The following is a 21,423-nucleotide window of genomic DNA, read 5'->3' as shown; positions in this document are numbered from 1 at the left end:
AGAGATAACACCTTAGTAAAATGCTTTTTTCAATGGCACATCTTGATTTAAAGTGAGGACCAATGTGGTGTTAATGTAGTTTGTTCTGTAGGAAGCTTCTCTCTATATATTCTGTCACTATTTGTATGTGTGTGGTGAAAATGCATTAGCTAGTAGTAGCTAATTATAATAATATAATATAAAGTGTAATTCATATGCGACACTCCATAACTTTGATGCATTATGTCAAGGAACTGAACTGATAATGAGCTACCTGTAGCCTGTGTACACTTACAGTACACTAATTAAAGTTGATTTATATGCATTGTCAGTAACAAATACATAGGTACAAAAATTTGGGGGGAAAAGAAAGAGGAACAAGGAAGAGAAATATTCTTCCAGGTGTAACACAATATATAGCACAAAGATTGACTTAAGAGGAACCAAATAAAAGCTGTAAGCTCTTAATTTATATCTGACCTGTCATCACAGATTTGTGACCAGACAAGTCAGTGTTGACACATCATGCACCTGTAGCTGACTAACCTTTTTCCCAGAAGACATCAAGCAAAGTACAAACAATGTCGCCCCCTAATGGTAAATGATTATTATTGAATACTCCAGCAGCAGACAGGTCATACTTACAGAGAGCTCCAACATTGGGTTTGATTGCAACAGCTCCCTGTTGATGTCAAAAGACAAAGACAAATGCACAACCATTCTGGTGTTACGCAATATCTGAACTTCTTTACCTTTGTCACTATTTGTCACTGTCTGGTGATAATAGCCTTCTTAAAACAATGTTCTACTACTACCAGTCCAACTGGCTCACATATGCCTACTGAACCGCCTCCCCTCCCCCCCTTCTCTCGCCTTGTCTTCTGCTCACATAATACAGCTGTTGTGCTCTTAGTCTGCATCTTTCTGTTGCTGTCTTTCTGTATATGGTATTGTAAGGTGTGTCTTGGCTCTGTACAAAATAGGTGATTAAGAGCACGCTTGCCCTTACATGCGGGCATGCACTCAGAGAGTGTTTTTCCATGACATTTAAACAAGGAGAGTCTGTTTTCATTAATCCTTTCTAGAACACTGTTGTTTAAAATCAATCAAAATGTGACAACTTTGTAGCTGACTGTTGCATTTGACCAAAACATGTTTATCATTTGGGCTGTAGGGTGTGAAAATGACCGGCTATGATGAAAATAAAAGCGTCCTCTGTGACTAGGTTAAAAGCCTGTCAGACATACAAAACAGGAATACATGCACTAATGAAAAGGTTTCTGTCTTAATTGTATCAGGTGAAGGAAGTTATGAGTGATATTATTCAGAAAAAAAGTTGTTTTTAACAGCAGGGGAAAGACATCACAGCATTTACTGGTTATTATTTGACAGAGTGACTCCATGTTACAGTTATCAGTCATTTATTTTCTCATGATATGATAGAAACATTCTGCCAGCCAAGGCGAAATCTAAATGAAGAGATTCTGATGCTACAGTCTAAAGTCATTCAAGTGCTGTGCTGTAACACAAGTAGAGTCTAGACACATCATTAAAGACAGGACACACGCATGCATGCACGTGCGCGTGCGCGTGCACACACACACACACACACACACACACACACACACACACACACACACACACACAGAAACAGAGAGCATTAAAGTCACAACCAGAGTTCACATACACATACATACACACCAGAAAATCATATTATATATCAAAATACAGTCGGAGACAGATTTGAAAATATTACAATATCTCTTGCACTGAAATGATACAAGACTGGTCTCTTACATTCCCCAAACATAACATTGAATCAGCTTAGTCAATAAGTAAATTAGCTACTGTCAGTTGCAGTAGCAAAAACAAAATCTATTAAAAAAAAGTCAACAAGAGTTCATAAAATAGACCTCTTCTCATTAGCCTACATTCATCCACTTCCTTTAACGTCACATCTCATCATTAATATCACTCAAACATCACACTTTAAAACTGGACAAGTAGGCCATCTGCATTTCTGCATCTCCATGTATTCACATGTTATGAAGTCAGCATTATTCTGCAGAACCTTTTTTCACTTTAATATCTTTTCTGAAAACATTGAGGCAACTGTGAGCATGTTTACCCAGCCGAAATGCCACAAGTTCTTTTTGAAATGCAAAAACAGCGACTATATAAAATACCACCTTGGACTGTTTAGACACCAAGACACGTCATCCTGACGTGAGCCAGCAGAACTTTAGAATTCAACAACTGGAGAACATTCACATTCCCTAAGTCTAAATTATATACACATCGTTAACACTTGTTGAGGCTACATAAAAAAATTAAGATACAGTATAAAATTAGACATACAGTACGTACTGAGGTGCTTTACGCAGTGACAGTTAGTTATCTGCATATATGTAATTTATGAATCTTAGTCACACTTGCATGCAACTTTTGTTGTCCAGTCATTCTGGGACAAATTAAGACTTAAGTGTAAAAGGAGGGCAGATTTTTACTTACATTGCAAACAGTTATAAAGGTGTTTTACTCAGAATTCTGCATAGTCTAAAATTACTTCAGCCATCTTTAGATGAGTATTGCAAAATTAAAAAGATAAAAAGCAACAACAAAAACAAAAAATAAAGATTTAATATTCAGGCCAAAAGTACAAATGCAAAAGAACATCAGATATTTATATTCGGTTCTCAACAATCATATTGAGAGGAAAAATGTAACCTAGCAGTGACAGTTCAATCAAGTATCAAAGTTTCATAGGATCAAGGCATTTCATTATCAACTCACATTTAATATAAACCACCTTTAACTCTACAGACAGGAGAAAAACTTTGATTGCCGAGTGAACTGTGCCCTTGAAGAATTTATTTGCTGAGATTTGTTGCACATGTTTGGATAGTTACCCTCCGTGGCGGCGGCTCCTCAATGTTTCGACTGGCTACGAGGTCCTGCAGCTGCAGGGCCCCTCCGCCGATGAAGCAGAAAGCCGGACACACTGGAGCTGAACAGTCCATGTGTCCCTCCCACAGGATCCGCAACGAGTGGGCATCATAAAAGGTGACACGTCCTTTGTCACAGTCCAGACACACTCCCAGTCGGGGTGGCAGAGGAGCCGTATGAGGGTGAGGCAGGTTGCTATGGCTGCTACCGTGGGAATGCACTCCCCCATGGCTATGGCTGTCCCCCTGGCTCTGAGTGTGACCATGTCCTTGAGGAAGCAGGATCTTGCCCATGCCCATTGTGAGGAAGCAGAAGGGAGGAGAGTCCTGGCTGTCCTCTGCCCCACTGTCATGTCCACTGTCTGGGTCGCAGCTGGGGGGAGGCAGAGGGAAGGAGATGATTAGGCTGTACAAAAGAAAAACTAAGCAAAGGAGGAAAATGTAACTAATGTAAAAAAAAGTTTATATACAGTAGGAGATTTTTGCAATTGCAAAAAAAAAAATCACTCAAAGCTATATAGAAAACAGTAATATAGTGATATTATTAGAGAATGGTCTGAGTCTGTCCTCTAGCAACATGCAAATTTCACTTCCGGGATTGCTCCGGGATGTCCGTTTTCGGATGACCCATTACCTTTCACTTTCTATGTGTTGGCATTTTAAACTCCGGTGGATTTATGAGGACTATGGTTACCTGCTCCTCAGAGGCCTGTTGCACAAAAGTAGAATGAAGAAATCCAGGATAACTGGAATATCCCGGCTTAATTAAGTTTATTAAGTTCCTTCCTGAGGTTATTTGCAGCGGCACCGTGGCTCCGCTTGGCTCTTAGCACCGCCCATGACGATTGTGACTGGTTTAAAGAAATGCCAATAAACCAGAGCACGATTTCTCCCATCCCGGAATGTTGTGTGGACTCGCCAGACCCTCCTCCACAGCGCTGTGGAGGAAGGTCTGGCACACCTAACCACAGCTCTGTTGGAACCCTCTGCTGGACCTCTTAAAGTACTACATACTATGAGTTTGTATATTTGCAGTGTTCTTATGCAAATTTAGTGTGTGAAGACTATGAAGATTATGACATTACAGATCATGTAGTCATGAGACACTCAAAACAATCTAATATTTTAGATGAACAATGGATCAAATGACTACATGTAAAGTGAGAAGGTCCGCTTCAAGTGATGAACCCACATGGAAGTCTCTTCTGACCGACCCTGCATTTCCCCCCTCAGCTCTTTTGGATCAGTCTCACCACTGTTATCAACCCTGTTTCCAGCAGCAGCAGGTAATGTTATGTCAGTGTTGTGTTTCCAGGTTGTTCAGCTGCCCCGAGTAGCCACAAATCCATTAAAATCCATCAATTAATGCTGCTTTAAGTATGTAGAAAGTAACAATTCTGGCATGGCTCCTAACCCTCTGTATAGGGGTTTATCAATGAATGTACTTACATCATCAAGAGCTCTTTCAATCAGTGGCAAGAGGTCATTCCCATACATATCAGCATTTGTGGTTCAGTGCATTATACTTGTTGTCATAAGAAACAAAAATTGGTCTTATGTTATCACTTATTAGTCTATATTTAAGAAGAGTGTGATTTAGTTACCGAGGGCTGGCCATGTCCTGAGGGAGATGAAACCACTCTTGTAGCTTAGCCTCCTGCCCTACTCCCACCTGCAAGACAGAGAATCAGAAAGACAGAAATCTTTGATCACATCCATTTTGAGTCAGCATGTAAAGTAAAGCTGATTCCATATATACAATGCATTATAAAACTAAACCAACTGACCAACAAGCATCCATCTCACCTTTACCAGGTAGGAGCCAGGCTCCACAGAGCATGCCCAGTAGTGTCTGCCTTGAGTGACAGACAAGTCGGCCACCAGCAGGTCAGAAGTTAAGTGGCAGGAAGTGAGTGTGCGATTGGCTGCCTGCAGGAGGGAGAGGCCTGGCACACTGCGGGCATAGGTTTGGCCTCTGCCCAATGCCAGCCTATCAGCGTGCAACCCCCAGCGTGAGTCCAAGGAGAAACTCAACACTGAGAGGATGGGGAAAGGAGGCATACCAGGAAGGAAAGGAGGGGTGAAGAGGGAGAGAGATGGCAAGGAAGGTAACAGAAAGGAGTCAGGAGGGAGGAGGGGTTAGATCCTCAAGCTGAAGCAGTCAGGCTACAGCAAGTCTGAACGCATAATGGAATAAAAGAGCTAAAGAAAAGTGGGAGAACACATAACAAGAGCCAGATCAAGAGAACATGTGTGTTCAAGAGGAAAAGTAGGATGAAGTGGCTTTAGCAGGAGGAGGAAACGTGAGAAACAGAGTAAAGGTAACAATCACTCTATCTACATATTGTTTCCACTGATATGGTTTTGTGAAGGAATGACTATGTAGAATATCAGCAAAAGGGAACAATGGACAATATAAAGGATCAATACATCATTTTTTTTTAAAGTGCAGTACAGACCTGTAGCAAGAAAGACACAAGTGGAAAGAGTCTGACTGGGATGAAACTGGAATGCAGAACAAAAAAAAGAAGGTTTGGTGCAGAAGCTAAATTAAAAAATAAAGTGGGAATAGAGGAAATGAAGGGATGAGAGAAAAAAAATCAATATTAGTCAATCAATTGAAGAAATGACACCAATACCGGAAAAATATCCAACTTGAACACTGTATGTGCCAACAGTTTTTTCTTTGTCACCAATGCTACCAACTTGTTTTCTGAATTTAGATTTTTTTTAAATACAATCTTGAGGCATATTACTTATTCTCAAAGCTATTTACAGTACATTTCTTTGTTATGAATTCAGTGAAGCTGCATTGGAAACAAGGAATTGCCTCATTTGTTTATAGACGAAAGATGGATAGATGTTTGTTTCTTTGTAGTGAATCAAATGTAAAAATAAAGAAATTGATCATGTAAAATAATAGATGTCCATATCTCACCAGGTGCTGGTGGAGTGTGGAGGTAAACGTCTTCACTGTACTCTCCAAACCCGGCCTTGTTGCAGCCTCTCACCCTGAGCACGTACACACTGTCTATCTGCAGTCGATCAATCACAGCATTGGTCCCTCTCACTTCATCCAGACGCAGCCATGCTGTTGCAGCATTAGGGGATCTGGTGCCGCCCCATGTGGCTGCAGACCCTCCTGCTCGTCGCTGGTATTCGACAGAGAAGTGCCAAGCTGGGGCAGAGTCCTGAGGGAGGCGCCAGCACAAAAACAGCTCGTCATAAGCAAGTGTCTTCTGAGTGTCAATGACTGGAGCCAGTGGGGCTGTGGAGGAGACAAAGCAACAGATGCAGGTTACATTCATTTACCGTAATAAAGTATAATTTCACTTTTACATGGTTCATATCACATAAAACATAGGAGCCTACCACGTATGAACTCCAAGCTGTGGATGAGCTTGACCTCTTTGGATGCGTCTAGGTGAAAGTGTCTGAAAGAGGGATCGGCAGAGGGAGAGAAACACTGGAGGTTTTCTATCGCCTTCACCAGCCTGAAGAGAGAGAGACACAGAAACAAAATAGATGTCAGAAAGTAAAATCTAATCTTATAATTCCTCCTAAGTTTAAGATTCAGCTGAATAAGTGTGTGTTACCTGCTGTGAGTGACTCTGGCAGCCTGTACGAAGCAGGGTGGATCGGTCTCCTTGAGCAGCTCCTGTGTGTAGGCCATCAGGCCTGCATGCTCCAGCAGGCCTTGTCTCTCTGAGATCTGGGCAGACAGGGCATCCTCCCTCCTTCTGCGGGATCCCTCCAGAGCCAGAGCCAAAGCCCCCTGACGCTCCGCTACAGCTGCTCCCAGCTCTCGGATACAGTGGGTCAGCTGATGCAGAGCCACTGCGCTGTTCGCCTGGAGAGAGACAGAGTGGGGAGAAAGTGTTGCTGCTGAGTAAACAAACAATGACAGATTAGGAATGACAAACACAGAGACATGTCTTAGCTATTGCCAACACGTAAGTGTGTCATTGCACTAGAGCCCCAGGCCTCTAGAGGGCCCACTAATACAACATGTCCCTTTTGTTGCAGCTGTAGTTAAAGTAAAGTGGCAGGATAGGCTGGGCAACGATTCCTATTGTTCTGAAGCACAATAACAACCACTCATCTACAATGTGTTTTTACAAAACACATTGTACAAAAAATCCTTACAAAAAATGTTTTTTGTAAGGAAACATGGATTCAATTCCAAGACAACATACTGCTTTCAGCCTGTTATACAAAAGAAAAATGATTGGTTGTGTAGACCAAAGCAGAGTGTTGATATCTCGATAGAAGAATCCCTGCGAGTAGCCACGTGGGATGGTCATTTCCACTGAACCCAACGGATTATTGTAGCAGAGCCTCTAACAAATACTGTACAAAGTTACAGTATAAGGTGACACATAATTTGACAAAGCAGAGAAAGGATAGTTCACCTCCATCTGTTTGTTGGCAGCTTCCAGTTGAGTGATTTGAATCTGTATTGTCTCCTGGTTGGCCAGGATAAAGTTGACTTCCTTGTTAACTTTGTCCTGTAAGACCAAAACAAACATTGACATTTCAAGGCTGCTAACATCCAGATCTTAACACAGTGGAAACAGACTCACCTTAAGGGCCTGGTAGGCCTGTGCTATAGGCAACACTTTGTGTCCATGGTGGACACGACGGAGCTTACAAAGTGGGCACAGTAACCTCTGGCAGTTACGGCAGTACCACTGCAGTCTCTCCTGCTCATGCTCTGTGCATGTTAGGACCTGAAGCTCAAAAGAGGATTACGGCACAATGACAATAGAAGAGAAGCTACTATACACGATGCACAAAACACAAAAACAGACTAACCTTTGGCCGAAAGTTGTTGGTAGGTAGAATGTGTTCGTGCTGAGCTCGAGGAGTTCCCCAGGGGTGGTAGAGTTTGAAACACTCGTTGCAGAAGTTGGACTTGCAGTCAGCGCAGCCCTTAGTGGCCTCCAGAGACTGAGGAGGCTTACAGAAACCACACATGATGGCTACACTGCCCAGACTTACTGTGTGCCTGTACCTAAAGGGCACACAGGGGTACAGGGAGATAAGGGCAGGGCTAAAGCAATTCTGCAGCAGAAAAAAATAGAAAGCAAGAAAGACTGAGTCCTTAAAAGTCAACAAAGGGAAGATTGAGCACATGTGAGTTTGCCCTGCTTTCTATTTAGTAGTTAAGACTATTTCACAGCCTGGCCTGGATACATCACCAGCAGCTGCCTTGTTAATGCATCCTACGCAGTAAAACATGCACCGTCACACTTTACTGACCAACACAACCACTGTCTGGGGAGGGAGCAGCTGCACTCATCAAACTGCTGCGTGTGAAACTGGGAAACTGCAAATCCCCATAACTCTCTCTCCCCATCTCTGAACGCTTTTTACCAAAGCTGCTCCTCTCACTTTGATCTTCACTATTTGAACTGATAAGAGAAGAGGATGATTAACATTGACGGAGGATGAGAAGTACTTCCTCAACATAACTTTGGGTAAATTGAACCATTTTGCCACAGTTGCTGTCGTACAGTACACTGCAGTTTTTGAGCTGTCCCTGCAATCTGCTCTTACGGTTAGTCTTAAATCAGGAGTAAAGGAAAGATTCATTATTGAAACTCCTTCCAGCGAATGATTTCCTGTCTCATTTATAAAGCAGTATTGACTAAGCCCTTCATTCGCTGCCTTTCTTCATTGCCTTCACTGGTAAAAAAAAAATGTTTCTTCTAAATCCATGATTGCTTTCTTTATGATTTCTGTTAATTAGTTAAACAAAATAACACACCACAAGTCATGTTTGTGCCTGCAGCATCAGCTCTGACTACACCTGACTGTACCTGTGGCTGCTACAGTATAAACTGTAAAGTGTTTGCACATATGTATACCTCTCCACAATACGTTCCAATGTGAGGTTGCGGAGGCAGTCTGTCAGGCCTTTCTCTCCGAGCTCCACGTCCTGCTGACAGGAAGAACACGGGAACAACATGGGGGGAGGGGCCACGTCCTTCCGCCTCCGCCCTGGGTATGTCCCGCACACTGGGAAAAGGACGCAGGTGTAGGGGAGGGAAGATGAAGGAGAAAGAGCCATAGAAGAGAAAAAAAGAAGAGCTCTTAGTAGTCCCTCTTAGTAGTCCCTCACATATACATATATATATATATATATATATATATATGTAGTATATACCATCTATATATATATATATATATATATAAACAGAGCACAGTGATAATTAAAGGTAAGTTCACTATGGAGGAAACCCTATTAGCTAACACACACACCTGCTCGACAGATGCTTACCGCCTTTTCTGACTCCTTGGCTCTCTCTGCCTCTGTGGCCTTTGCTCTACTTAAATAAGTCATGAGATGAATGCATAAAGCCCTGGATGCACAGCAGGACACTGATGTGTCAGCTACATCACCTATGAAACTCAGATACTGACAGGACATTGACGTCATTTTCATGCCATCATCTTTGCATTTTCAAACCATGATGTCACTCTAAGTTAATGCTGAGATCATTCAGTTTCATTTTGGAAGTGTATTGCTAGGCCACTTCAAATACTCTTCAGCTGTACCAATACACACACACACACACACACACACACACACACACACACACACACACACACACATAATCTCCACACTCTTTCTCCACCTGTTCTGAGGACCCGTTCCAGGCGGTCAGGGGTCCTGGGTGTAGGTTTTCGTGCCTGTCGTGGGGAGTGAGTGTTGGGTGTGGAAGCCGGTGAGTTGGGCTCTGGAGGGAGGTCTGGAGGAGGATAACCTCTTTGTACCAAGACCTCAGCAGCACACAGCAGACACACACTGTGCTGGCATGGCAGAAGGATGGGCTGCTTCACCATCTCATCACACACCGGACAACGCAGCTCCTGTTCCATACTCTTCATGTTGGACTGGAGAGGAGAGATTCAACAAGAGAACTGAATATAGAGTCAGATTCAATAAAGGCTGAGTCACTAGAGTAAATAAAAAACCCACTGCTCTTTACATTCTGCACCTCCTGTGACCTGGAAAAAAATAATGTATATGAGATGTGTAGGAGTCAAGAGTGAGCTGCAGCAGACACTGGTTGTGTAGGCTGAGCTTGGATGTATAGAACACAGGTAGGGCAAATGAGGAGGAAAAAAATACCTTTCCCTAACTTCAGGTGTTAGCCCTTAATGTGAATGGAGTCTGCTAGCTTCATCTTCCCTTTGAACACTTCAGATGTAGAATTAGCTAAGCTCTGGATACCATGGTTTGGTAACCAAGTATGACACTTGTCCAAGGGAAAATGTTCAAATCAATAAAATAAATATAGCTCTCGGTTTTAAAGTGTTACTGGTTGTGGAGGCTTTATTCCGGTGTTATAGCTACTAAAGCTAATCGCAGCATCCCGTTTCTATGACAACGCGCATCAGCTCTGCCTTCTCAGATGCGGCCTGTAAGCATTTAAAGCTAATCAACATATTTTGTTGATTATAATCACCAAACATCCACTGCTTTATCTGCTACAACGTTTGTGGATATGTTATTTGTGGCCTTGCTTTTATGTTTCCACCCAGAGTGCCAGAGCGTTACCCCAAAAGCAAACCTATCTTTGATGCCAAAATAATGCTCTAGCTAACCGAAGAAATGCCTCACATTTCATCAACACAGACGGGTCGGGAGGAAATACTGTTGTGTTAAATTGTGTTATTATACATGAAGGTGGAGGACAAAAGATGATAATGATGTCTCTTTTAAAATACAAACACGTGGCTGAAATAAATAGCGTAATAAAAATGAGCGTCATACTTACACTGATGCGAACCAACGCGTCCATGATAGAGGTAAAGGTTTGTAACTCCGCTTCTGCCATGCCTCCACGATGCCAGCGCCCATGCGAGTCTATTCTTGGGGCAGTCGAACCGAGGGAAAGGCGACCCTGGGCCTTGACTGGTGAACAGTTTTGCTGTAGGTGATTTTCTGTGCTCGGTGTGTGCTGTTGCGCACACTCTGATTCTGTGCTGTCTGTCTCAAAAGCAGCGAGTCGACTCGGTGTAGAAATAGGATGGGAGGGGGGATTTGGAAAGGTCTGGTTTAGGCTATTCCCGCATTGCCTAGGAATGATTAACGTGTTAAATGAGGTCTTGGAAGTATTTTGTTACAGCAATAGCCTATAACTATTTTATTTAAATGCATATTTCACCATAATATTCCTATAATAACGTTTTTAAATATTTTTTTCAAACGTATCGCTCCAGTTTCCTTCTGACAGCCTAGATAAACCGCAGCTCAATTTGTCAAAATAAACCTCCTGGTTGTTAATTTCGGAGATTAGTGCCTCCTAACATGTCCATATACCAAATTGTTTATGGCCCAGTTTTCGTCGTACAGTTAGATGGCAGTGTTTTGTAAGAAAACACGAACGGTCCTCTCTCAATTGTTGTCCGCGTCCGGATCCTTTGGATATTGGTCGTTGGTGAAACCGGACTGTAATTAAGAATGCACTGACTTCAATTGACGATGTCGGTTGTTGTAGCAACCTTCTTAAGGCGCAACAGCGTGGACATGTTATCTATAGTTGGTTGTGTTGGTAGTAATAGAAGCTAATTTAAATATTAGTTGTAACGATATGTTCGCATTTTTCTGCGTTTAACGTCGCGCAGTGTTTTTGTTCACATTGGCTATAAGTTGTGTTAGCCTGACGGTCAGACTGCAGCTAAGTGCTTACATTAGGTGAGCAAAATATGCTAACCTAAATCCTTAAATTGCAGTAACGTTGCATTTGTTTGCGCATTCTATTTTAGTATACTCGTTGTCTGATTAAGTAATTAGTTACTCAGCATGTCGGCTGTCAGCAGCCTCGTCCCTGCACGGTTCTTGACTATCACAGCTCACCTTGTCATCGTCATCACAATCTTTTGGTCGAGGGTAAGAAACTAACCTATCGTGGTGCATTAAGATGAACCGTTAGGTGCGTTTTAAGATCGTTTTTTGTATAACCACTTATGCATTTTTTTCCACAATAAGCTGTTTCAAACGTTTGTTTTACAGGAAATCAACGTAAAGGCTTGCTTGCCTTTGGATTTCACGCAAGAGCAGTATGACGATGAAGACAGGAAGTAAGAAACATTTGACAAACGCACACTTACACAAGGTAATAAATAACTTGACACACAGGTATACACACACACTCTAATATGTCTCTCTGTCTCAGGTTGGTGGTGGCATTGGCAGTCACCCTGGGTCTGTTTGCTATAGAATTGGTTGGGTTCTTCTCAGGAGTGTCCATGTTCAACTCCAGCCAATGTCTCCTGTGTATCCTTTACACTGATACTGTGGGTCCCTCATTCATGATGACTGATATATGAAGATGATATAATTAATATGTTTAATTCCAAACGGGGACCTTTGATGCTTGTTATATTCTCTCCCTCTTTGTTTCCTGTCTGACTTCACTTCCAACTGAGATGTTGATATGGGGCTCTTGTGCAGAAAAAATATGACATGAGATGAGAGCAGCAAGTGCAATGACTTCTGCCTCCTGGACAAAGAATGGGAGATGGGAATAATTTTTTTTAGAATTGATGACAGCCTCGACACGAGCCAGGAAATTGGTGTCAAATGAAATATCTATACATATAAGTGTAAAAAGAGATAAATGATTTTAAAAGTCATTCTAGTCATCCGTTACAATTCCATGACTCCAAACTCCTGTGTATTCGCCTCTTTGCCTACTATAGCAACAGGAGTCCATGCCAGTGCCTCAGTTGCTCTGCTTTTCTTTCTATTTGAGCAGTGGGAGTGTGACATCTACTGGTGGATCCTTGCCATTTGCAGGTTAGTTTGTATATACTTAATATTGTTTTAATTTTTCCAAAAGCGTTTTTCTTTCCCTGACGGATATTACACCCAGCACTGGCTGTCCACTGCACCGCATCGGTATCCTTGTCTTTCTTTGTGTTTGAGAAGTGGGAATGCTGGACATATTGGGTTATTTTTGCCGCCTGCAGGTTGGTGTGTGTTTGTCTGAGTATTTTCATGTGCATGCATGTATTAGCTTTCAGAGACCAAAGTGAGAGTATCTATAAACAATGAAGTATCACTATGTATAAAGTATGAATACATGTGTGTCACTGTCCTCCATGGTTCTCCCTACATTTCTATCTCTGTCTGTCTCTGCCTCCAGTGTGCTCCCTGCTTTTGTGGAGATTCTTCTGTTTATAGCTGTTTTTGGACTGAAGAAGAAGCCATTGTGAAAGACGGTCCTGATCTGAAATGCTACAAATTAGTGTGGACGTGGACATCTTTCTCACTGTATCAACAAATACTGTAGCTACAGAAGGTCTGTGATTCATTAATAATGTTCAAAGTGCACACGCTGCACCAACAAACATCAAAAGGATATACAAGCCGCTCTCTGTCCGTATTGTTTTTTGTTTTTTTTTTAAAATATATGTGTATACATTTTGAATGAAATAGATTCAGAAAAGGCAGTTACTTTGTTGAAATAAGTGCTAATTTGTCAGTAAACTTCGATGTGGTTTTCTGTTCTCAGTCTATTTGTCATTTCCATGGAAAGTCTTAGAATGCTATTGTAATCCAATATACATTTTGAACAAATTCTTTCTTAAATTGTTGATGGTTGTCTTCTTTTTGCTCTGAACCCCTTTGGCATTCAAGTCTTGTTTTTGCCTCCTAGGCACTTCTTTTTCACAGTGCGTAACATGTACAAATAATGCCTCCCCCATCCAGATTAGCAGACTCATACCACAACCAAGGTCTTAATCCTATGTTTAATGTTACAAAATTGTACAGTGTAAGGGTAAAATAAAGTAGGTAAAAGATGTAACATAAGATTTAAGAATGATTGAACTGTTATAAACTGACACAAAATCAGCAGAAAATGAAGATAACAATGGTAATACACTCATTTCCAATGGTTTAATATACAGTTCAGATTTGTCATATAACAAAAGTCTTTCATCGATTAATTTGTACTTATATAAATGATTGTATGTACAACTGAAACGTGAGACACATTTATCATGACTTATGACCCTGCGTTTATTCGGCAAAAAATGTCAATCTAACCAGCACAACCAAAGCATGACAACAAAGTCCTCTCTTCCTCCATTCAAGACTCCGCCCACTGGTCCTACCTGTCATTTGGACCGGGTGGTGAGGTTTTTAGTTCCTAGAGTCTGGACAATAAATTGCCAAGTTAAACCTAATTCCTCTCTGTTTCAATACGAGGACTCTCATTTAATATCGAATCATGGGTATGTATTGCACGACTAATTTATCATTCTCGTAAACTCACCAAGCACGTTTGTATTTGCATAACGTTAGACATTGTAATACATCAGCGCCTAGTTCTATGGACAAGCTAGCTAGCTAACGCTAACGTTTGGAAGTAGATGACTGATGGCAGTCCAGCAGAAATGTTTTACTATAACGTTATGCACTACTCTAAAACAGCAAGGACATTCATTTTAGTACACTGTGTATGTTTAGAATTACATTAGTCGGATACGTATGCTGCTAACGCAGGTTGTTTAGCTTAAAGCTAACCGCAAGTGGACGGAAACGTTTATGAACGAACACTGACGTGGCGTTAGGTTATAAGGAGTTAGCTAGGTCGCCAACCTAATTCAAGTGAGAGCTGGTATTTTAACGGGTCTTTTGAAGTTTACATTTTACTAAATTGCGACTTAAATGATGATGCTAACAGCAGAGTCTTCACAGCAGCTGCTGTCTTGAAATATCTTATCAGATGTCTTATTGTTAGCTGAAACGAATATGTTAACAGTTAATGTTGTACTTCCGTAGTCCTGTTTTTGTTCTATAAGTGTGTCGATATTAAATGTTTTTATTTCGAATGAGGTCAAGCAGAGGAAGACAGTTTAGTTACAGCTGAAGTGACTTGTTCCCAAAACTGTTGCACCATACTATTACATCAATGTCAAGGCTAGCATTTTTTGTAATGAGATGCCTGGTCTTTGTGAAGGACTTTGCATCTCTGTTTGAGTTAGGGCTGGGCAATGTATCGATATTATATTGATATCGTGATACGAGACTAGATATGTCTTTGATTTTGGATATCGTAATATAGTGATATAACATAAGTGTTGTCTTTTCCTGGTTTTAAAGGCTGCATTACAGTAAAGTGATGTACTTTTCTGAAGTTACCAGACTGTTCTAGCTGTTCTATTATTTGCCTTTACCCCACTTAGACATTATGTTCATATTACTGATGATTATGTATCTCAAATCAAAGTGTGAAGATATTTTGTTAGAGCACCAATTGTCAACCCTAGAATATCGCCACAATATCGATATTGAGGTATTTGGTCAAGAATATCGTGATATCTGATTTTCTTGCCCAGCCCTAGTTTGAATTCTACAATAAAACACTTTCTTTGCCTCACAGCGGTGAACACGGGCACCTCTCTAGTTCTGTCCAGTCTGCTGTCAGTGCTGGTATTTGCTGGGATGCAGATGTTCAGTAAGCAGCTGGGATCCACTGAGTGGCTTACCATCCTGGGAGGTTTCCTGGGCTCAGTCCTCTTCATCTGCTCCCTCACTGTATCCTATTGAACTGCTTCAATCCTTGTTGCTAATCATTATACTACAAGATTCTTTAGTATTTCATGTTTTGTTTAAAATAGCTTTTTGTTAATGACCATCCCACGCAGTTGTCTTACAAATTACAAATTCTCCAACAAAATGGTGCATCCCATTTTGTGCCTTACCTGACTTCTCTGATTACCCTAGTTTCCTGTGTGCATGTAAATGTACAGATGCCAACCGTGGAGTGTTCCACCTTAACTTTGTTTACAGGCATTTAATAATCTAGAAAATCTGATTTTCGGGAAGGGATTCCAAGCCAAGATATTCCCAGAGAGTAAGTAGTGACCACACTGAAATCAAACTCATGCTGTGTGTCAGTCCACAGTGTGTCTTTTATGCTTGCATGATGTTTAGCCTAATATTTCTCCTGTGATTTGTGGAGTCGAGCATCTGCTCAGCTTACGCTGAAACATGAACCTTGATTATTAAAGCATATCCAAACAGCACCATACCAGCCGCTCCTTGTAGGAGTTAATTTAAAAAACAAAACAAAAAAAAAACACAGTTGGTCAGTGATCGAATCAGTGGTTTAACATACCATCTCAGAAACAGAATGCTTAATATATCATTCAGACTCTGTCCCTCACGTGTTTTTATTAAATCTCTCAACTTCCAGTTCTGCTGTGCCTGTGTCTGGCACTGTTTGCCTCTGGTCTGGTACACCGTGTCTGTGTCACCACATGGTAGGTGACAGTACCTTTGCAGATCACAAATACCTTCTTTAACTTCATACAACACATTAAAAGTAGTCCCTTAATGCATTTTATTCTATTGCTTTTTCTTTCTTTCTATTCCAGCCTGATATTCTCCCTTTTCGCCCTGTACTACATCAACAAAGTATCTGCCGCTCTCTACCAAGCAGCTGTTCCCGCAGTAACACCAGCCAAGGCTGCCAGCAAAGGCAAAAGGAAGAACTGATGAATCTGTTGGTTCCCACTTGTATCCAGTGAATCAGTTATTATTACCCAGGTGCTGATGACCAGTGCAACACAGCAGTTGCATATTTTGTCATATGTGTCTTGAATCCATAACCCTTGGTGTATTTCTGCAGGCTTTTTAAAGATTATTTGGAAAGTGACGATTAGTTCAATGACTACAGGTTTAAAACCATCATAAAGACATGGTTACTTTTTTTTTACAATGATCTCGAATTGAATCAAGGCCATAAAAAAAGCTGTCAACATTCCATTGATAACCTTTTCCTCAGCACTGTTTTTACACTGATTGCAAAGAGATTCAACCCTCCCATCACTTTATCTGTGTATTCATCAGCACATCAAGTTGCTTTTTTTTTGTTGTTTAATTCATTTTGTAATTAAACTCTGTAAAAGACTTTGAATGTGTTTTTCTTCTGTCAAACCATTTTTTTCAGTGTGCAGTCTAGTTGTTAAGGTAGGTGTGGTGCTATTCTAGTCTGACAAGCCAGACCCGCTAGGGTGCGTCTAGATTTCTAGGCTAGTGCTATCTTCAAACTGAGCTGAAATACCATTTAGTTAAAGGCAGGGCAGGGATAGACACCATAGCTTGTTTTGTCTATTGTCTTTCACCTACTCTGGTCAAAATGCCCCTCATGAAGTAACTAAATCATTGGTGCTTCATGGTCCTTAGAAGTAGACTGGTTGTGGACTGACCCAGGTGTGTGAATGTGTGCAGGGACTTGAGGACAATATTAACAAATCCAACGATGTGAACATGAAGTTGCTTGTAGTTGATGTCACTGTTTGCTTCAAAGAGGGGAGTGTAATGACTGGTTATACTCATTTTGTCAAGGTGCCTGTTTGGGGGTGGTAAATGGTACAAATTCTTTATAGATTTTTATATTTGCTTTATTTTGTTTTTATAATGCAATGGTGGTGTAAAGGTTAGGGGAAAAAATGGACTTGGACTGACAGGATACATGTGGATAGGGAAAATAAAATCACTGAGATGCCCTTGGACAAGGCTTAAACTCCCAACTGTTCCAGTGGAGCTGCTCAGTGGCCATGTTGTGGTTGTACTAGGCAGCTTCCAGGTATGACTTGGCATTCCTGACAGAGAAAATTCCTTAGATAAACTTTCAAAAAACAGATGTTTAATATTTCATAAGCAATACATTTCATGTAAGTTGGCTGTTTGAAACCAGATAGGGCCTGAAAAAAACACATTAAAATTGAATAATATAATTGCATAACTGATTATTTCAGACACAAAGCTGTGGGTTTTGTGAAATATATCCAGGAGAAATGAGTAATAGAAAACTGGATCAGAAGAAGCCACCAGAGTCTAAAAGAACGTTGTCAAAGATATTGACCCTTGGCCCAGACTCAGCATGCCCCAGCATCATATAAGAAGATGTGTGTGTGTCATTCGACCAATTTGCGTAATTTTGCTGTGCCATTGACACTTTGATTAGGATTCACATTAGAAGAACTTTAAATAACAGATTTTCTTTGGCAGATTTTACAAATGTGAAAGTTGGACCTGGACATTTCTGTCTAAAGATGACATGACATCATCATAAAACTAAAGGAAAAATAAATCTTCAGCTTTAAACTCATGGATTAATCTTTATCTCTTGCGGTGTGAGTCTTGTGGGAAACCATGGGCAGGGAAAGTGTTTGCTCATGGTTTTTTTTGTAACGTTATTTGTTCTCTCTCTCTCTCTCTCTCTCTCTCTCTCTCTCTCTCTCTACCCCTCACTCTCCCTCCCATCATACTGGGCGTTGCCAAGCGGACTATAAATTCTTGAATAAACTTCCAGTGAGCTTCTCACTCTTCACTGAATCTCAAACTTGTCTGCCTTTTTTTGTCCAGGTAAGTTCGTTTTCATTACTTTTACAAACACTTCTCTGCTTTAACTGTTGTCTCGCATTTTTCTAAGTTGCATGATTTTAGACAGAAAACTGATAAATTATTATGAAGACTATTTATCTCGGTTGCTGTATGTCGACGGAGGCTACATGCAGCTTACTTATGTCTCAACATGTTGTCTTGGGCGTTCTTGGGCGGGCTTGGGCGTTGTTGGCGCATTACGCACTTTTTTCCTCATCTGACACACTGAAGTAGCGGCTGGTCCTCTTCTTTGTCTTTAATGCCTGTGTAGGCCTATGTCGTTTTTTAGAACTCAGCCAGGGAAATGGTAAAATGGAAAAGAAAGGGAGAGAGAGAGTGGGAGGCTTGAGATAAGGATTTTAGTTTATGTGCCAGAAAACGATGTCTAATAGCCAAAGAATTTCCTTTTAGTGCCAGCAGGACCACCACCCACATCCTCACTGAACAATATGTTAGTTTTAAGTGAAGTTGCCTCAGTGGTGGGAGAAGATCTTTTGTTTTAGTACAAGTAGCAATACCTATACATACAGTACTAGTCCTGCATTTAAAAAACATTGCATTAACCATTAAATAATTATTACTAAGTAAAGGTAAGTATTAGTATCAAAATATAGCCCACTCAATGTACAAAAAGTAAAAGAACTCATTATACAGAATGGCCCAACATAATGGATAGTATATTATTGACTTATTGATACATTACTATTAATGTTGCAGCTGGTAAAGGCGGGGCTTTAGGGGGGAAATGCTTTGTTGCAGCTGTATCCATATTGTTTGGTAGTGGAAACTATAATAGAACCCGTCTTTCATCTTATCTGTAGGTAAAGTAGTATTCTGCACAGTAACTTACAACAGCTGTAAGTTGAGTGTAAAGAAAAAGAAAGTATATATCCCATAAGATTTTTGCCCAGACTTGTCTTTCTTTCTTTCAGCACCCACTTCTGCAGCCATGACTGAGTTGGAGAATTGCATGGAGTCCCTGATTAAGATATTTCACCGCTATGCCGATGAAGACGGTGATGCAACGACCTTAACCAAGAAAGAACTGAAAAAACTAATGGAGACGGAATTACCCACCTTCCTGAAAGTAAGAATCTTCGGCTTTCTCCCAAGTCTCTCCTCACTATAATCAATGTGCATAACTTATTGCTCTTACTTTAACTTTACACTCTAAACTTGCTCTTTCAGACCCAGAAGAACCCCAAAACTGTGGACTGCATATTGAAAGATTTGGACCAGAACAAAGATGATAAGTTGGACTTTGAAGAGTTTCTTCCCCTCGTCGTCGGCCTCTCGATGGCCTGTGAGAAGTGTTACATGCTCCATAATCAGAAGAAGGGCAAGAAGTGATGGGCAAATATGAGGGAGAGTAATTATGTTCAGTTTTTTAGTAGTAAAAGAATTTTGTAGCACAAATGTGTGTCAGATTTACAAATAAAAACTACCTTTAACAAGAGTTCACCTTATTGTCTTTTATTATATTGGGTACAAAATAACTCCCCCCCTCCCCTCCCCCTTATATCTTGAGGAAGCTTTCTTCTGGTTGCATATAGTTTTATTCGCTAATGTGTTTCTTGTACACATGGGACTGTTATCGTCAAGAAGAATTCTGCCAATGCCAGAAAATACCTCAGAGAAAAGTGATTTCCATCTGAAACATCATTCCACCCATAAATACTCCTTGAATGTTCAATTGACGCAGCAGTTTTAATGCAGTATGTAATAGGTTCAATATGGAAAATGTGCTGGTATCAGATGTTGCTTGGTTGCAGTACCACATGCCTGTATGTCATGAGTTCAGGAGTTAGGGTTATGCCAAAAGCAAGCATGCCTTTTTTTTCCAAGATTTGGTGATGGTGTTATTTCTCTCTTGGCCCTCCTCCAGTTTAGATGCCAAATCGTTCATTCCCCCCTTACGTGCACATTCTTCTGTTATCTCACACATCTTTTTATTCAAAGTACATCATCCTTGAAGAAGGGACTTAACACCACTTGCACCAACCAATACAGAACTCCACAGAAAGCACAATGAAGTAGCTTAAAAGAAGGTTAAAGTACAGCCAAAGGATATGGTACACTCCAGAGCATTAGTTCCAATAATAATCAGTAAGTACAGGACCATAGACCAACTACGAGTAGGAGGATAAGACAGCAAATTCTTCTGTTTTTAATTTCCAAGGAAAGAATATTCCACAGCCTGTGGGCAATGATTACAAAAGCCCTGTCTGCTTTTTCAGCCTGATTCTTGGGATAGTTGGCATTCACCAGCACAGAGATTTTGCTGTGAAAAGAGGACACACACACTCTAAACTACACAACACAGGGAGAAGGAGCATACCTTTAATGCTTTAAAAAGTATTCAACATATTTTAAAGTCAGTTCTGAATCCAGAGGGTGATCACTGCAGGAGTTTGAAAAATGAAAAACTTTTCCCCAGCATATATAGGAAATGCACAGGTGTTACTAATAACATGATGGCTCTGTTGTATTGAAGTGTCCCAATAAGCCGTGAAGGTGTGACAAGAGAAGTGGAAGAGTGTGGAATTCGAAGCAGCTAAATGGAGTTTATCAATCATTAGTTTTATTGTATACATGCTTTTCCAGCTGTGACAAGTCAAAATATAAGTTAATCAAACATGCAGTCCATTATAACTGTCGGACATACAGTACAAGTGTATGTTATCTGCACAAAAACTTAAAGAATGCAGAAACTGAATCAATAACAAAGGAATGAATGCAAGATAATAGAATAGGAGCTCTGGAGCACAACAACAGTCAGCTGGTGAGGAAATGATATTGCCAGTGACATAAGAGCATTGCCTGTTTGACAAAGAAGAGGCAAACCATCGAGGGCAATCCCAGTTACAGTTACAGTTTGGCTATCGACTCACTGCTGAAGCCTGAACAGAAAACCATGTCAAATGTTGTACAAGTCTTAATAACAGAACATATGGGATGTCAAATGTAAACATTATGGTTTTGACCAGGGCTTGCAGTTAGTGAACAGTGAATAAATGCACAACAATTCAATACAATTACAGATCTAGCAATTAGGTCTAGGTTACAGATTTAATTCAATTCAAT

General features: G+C 40.7%; 4 protein-coding genes across 9 annotated transcripts; 3 read left to right on the top strand and 1 right to left on the bottom strand.

Annotated features, from left to right (window-relative positions):
* Nucleotides 1-1,262: 1,262 nt before the first annotated feature.
* Nucleotides 1,263-11,331, bottom strand: trim46a (tripartite motif containing 46a). Of its 5 annotated transcripts, XM_078252878.1 has the most exons (12): nt 10,712-11,325; nt 9,566-9,824; nt 8,795-8,945; nt 7,740-7,938; nt 7,508-7,654; nt 7,337-7,432; nt 6,521-6,774; nt 6,297-6,418; nt 5,863-6,192; nt 4,731-4,960; nt 4,529-4,596; nt 1,263-3,297 (listed from the first exon to the last, which is right to left on the bottom strand). In XM_078252878.1, the coding sequence occupies exons 1-12, from the start codon at nt 10,769-10,771 to the stop codon at nt 2,850-2,852; spliced, it is 2,364 nt and encodes a 787-aa protein (XP_078109004.1). In that variant the 5' UTR covers nt 10,772-11,325; the 3' UTR covers nt 1,263-2,849. The 5 variants fall into 5 exon arrangements, with proteins under 5 accessions (XP_078109004.1, XP_078109003.1, XP_078109001.1 ...); XM_078252877.1 differs by lacking the exons at nt 1,263-3,297; nt 4,529-4,596 and adding an exon at nt 5,384-5,469 and having other exon boundaries at nt 4,868-4,960; nt 10,712-11,330; XM_078252875.1 differs by lacking the exons at nt 1,263-3,297; nt 4,529-4,596; nt 4,731-4,960 and adding exons at nt 4,995-5,126; nt 5,384-5,469 and having other exon boundaries at nt 10,712-11,331.
* Nucleotides 11,332-11,372: 41 nt separating this feature from the next.
* Nucleotides 11,373-13,695, top strand: LOC144519615 (transmembrane protein 107-like). Of its 2 annotated transcripts, none has more exons than XM_078252880.1 (5): nt 11,373-11,826; nt 11,950-12,017; nt 12,113-12,213; nt 12,812-12,908; nt 13,085-13,695. In XM_078252880.1, the coding sequence occupies exons 1-5, from the start codon at nt 11,740-11,742 to the stop codon at nt 13,152-13,154; spliced, it is 423 nt and encodes a 140-aa protein (XP_078109006.1). In that variant the 5' UTR covers nt 11,373-11,739; the 3' UTR covers nt 13,155-13,695. The 2 variants fall into 2 exon arrangements, with proteins under 2 accessions (XP_078109006.1, XP_078109005.1); XM_078252879.1 differs by lacking the exon at nt 12,812-12,908 and adding an exon at nt 12,639-12,735 and having other exon boundaries at nt 11,376-11,826.
* A 344-nt stretch (nt 13,696-14,039) lies between these two features.
* krtcap2 (keratinocyte associated protein 2) lies at nt 14,040-16,861 on the top strand. Its single transcript, XM_078252881.1, has 5 exons — nt 14,040-14,177; nt 15,329-15,483; nt 15,739-15,802; nt 16,145-16,211; nt 16,326-16,861. Exons 1-5 carry the CDS (start codon nt 14,174-14,176, stop codon nt 16,444-16,446), a joined length of 411 nt encoding a protein of 136 aa, XP_078109007.1. The 5' UTR covers nt 14,040-14,173; the 3' UTR covers nt 16,447-16,861.
* A 1,351-nt stretch (nt 16,862-18,212) lies between these two features.
* Nucleotides 18,213-19,795, top strand: LOC144519617 (protein S100-A1-like). Its single transcript, XM_078252883.1, has 3 exons — nt 18,213-18,321; nt 19,272-19,426; nt 19,528-19,795. Exons 2-3 carry the CDS (start codon nt 19,289-19,291, stop codon nt 19,687-19,689), a joined length of 300 nt encoding a protein of 99 aa, XP_078109009.1. The 5' UTR covers nt 18,213-18,321; nt 19,272-19,288; the 3' UTR covers nt 19,690-19,795.
* The last annotated feature ends 1,628 nt before the right edge of the window (nt 19,796-21,423 follow it).

Source organism: Sander vitreus, chromosome 6, assembly GCF_031162955.1.
Source record: "Sander vitreus isolate 19-12246 chromosome 6, sanVit1, whole genome shotgun sequence".
NCBI lineage: Eukaryota > Metazoa > Chordata > Actinopteri > Perciformes > Percidae > Sander > Sander vitreus.
The sequence above is the reverse complement of the archived record's forward strand: the minus strand, read 5'-3'. Positions and strand labels throughout refer to the sequence as shown.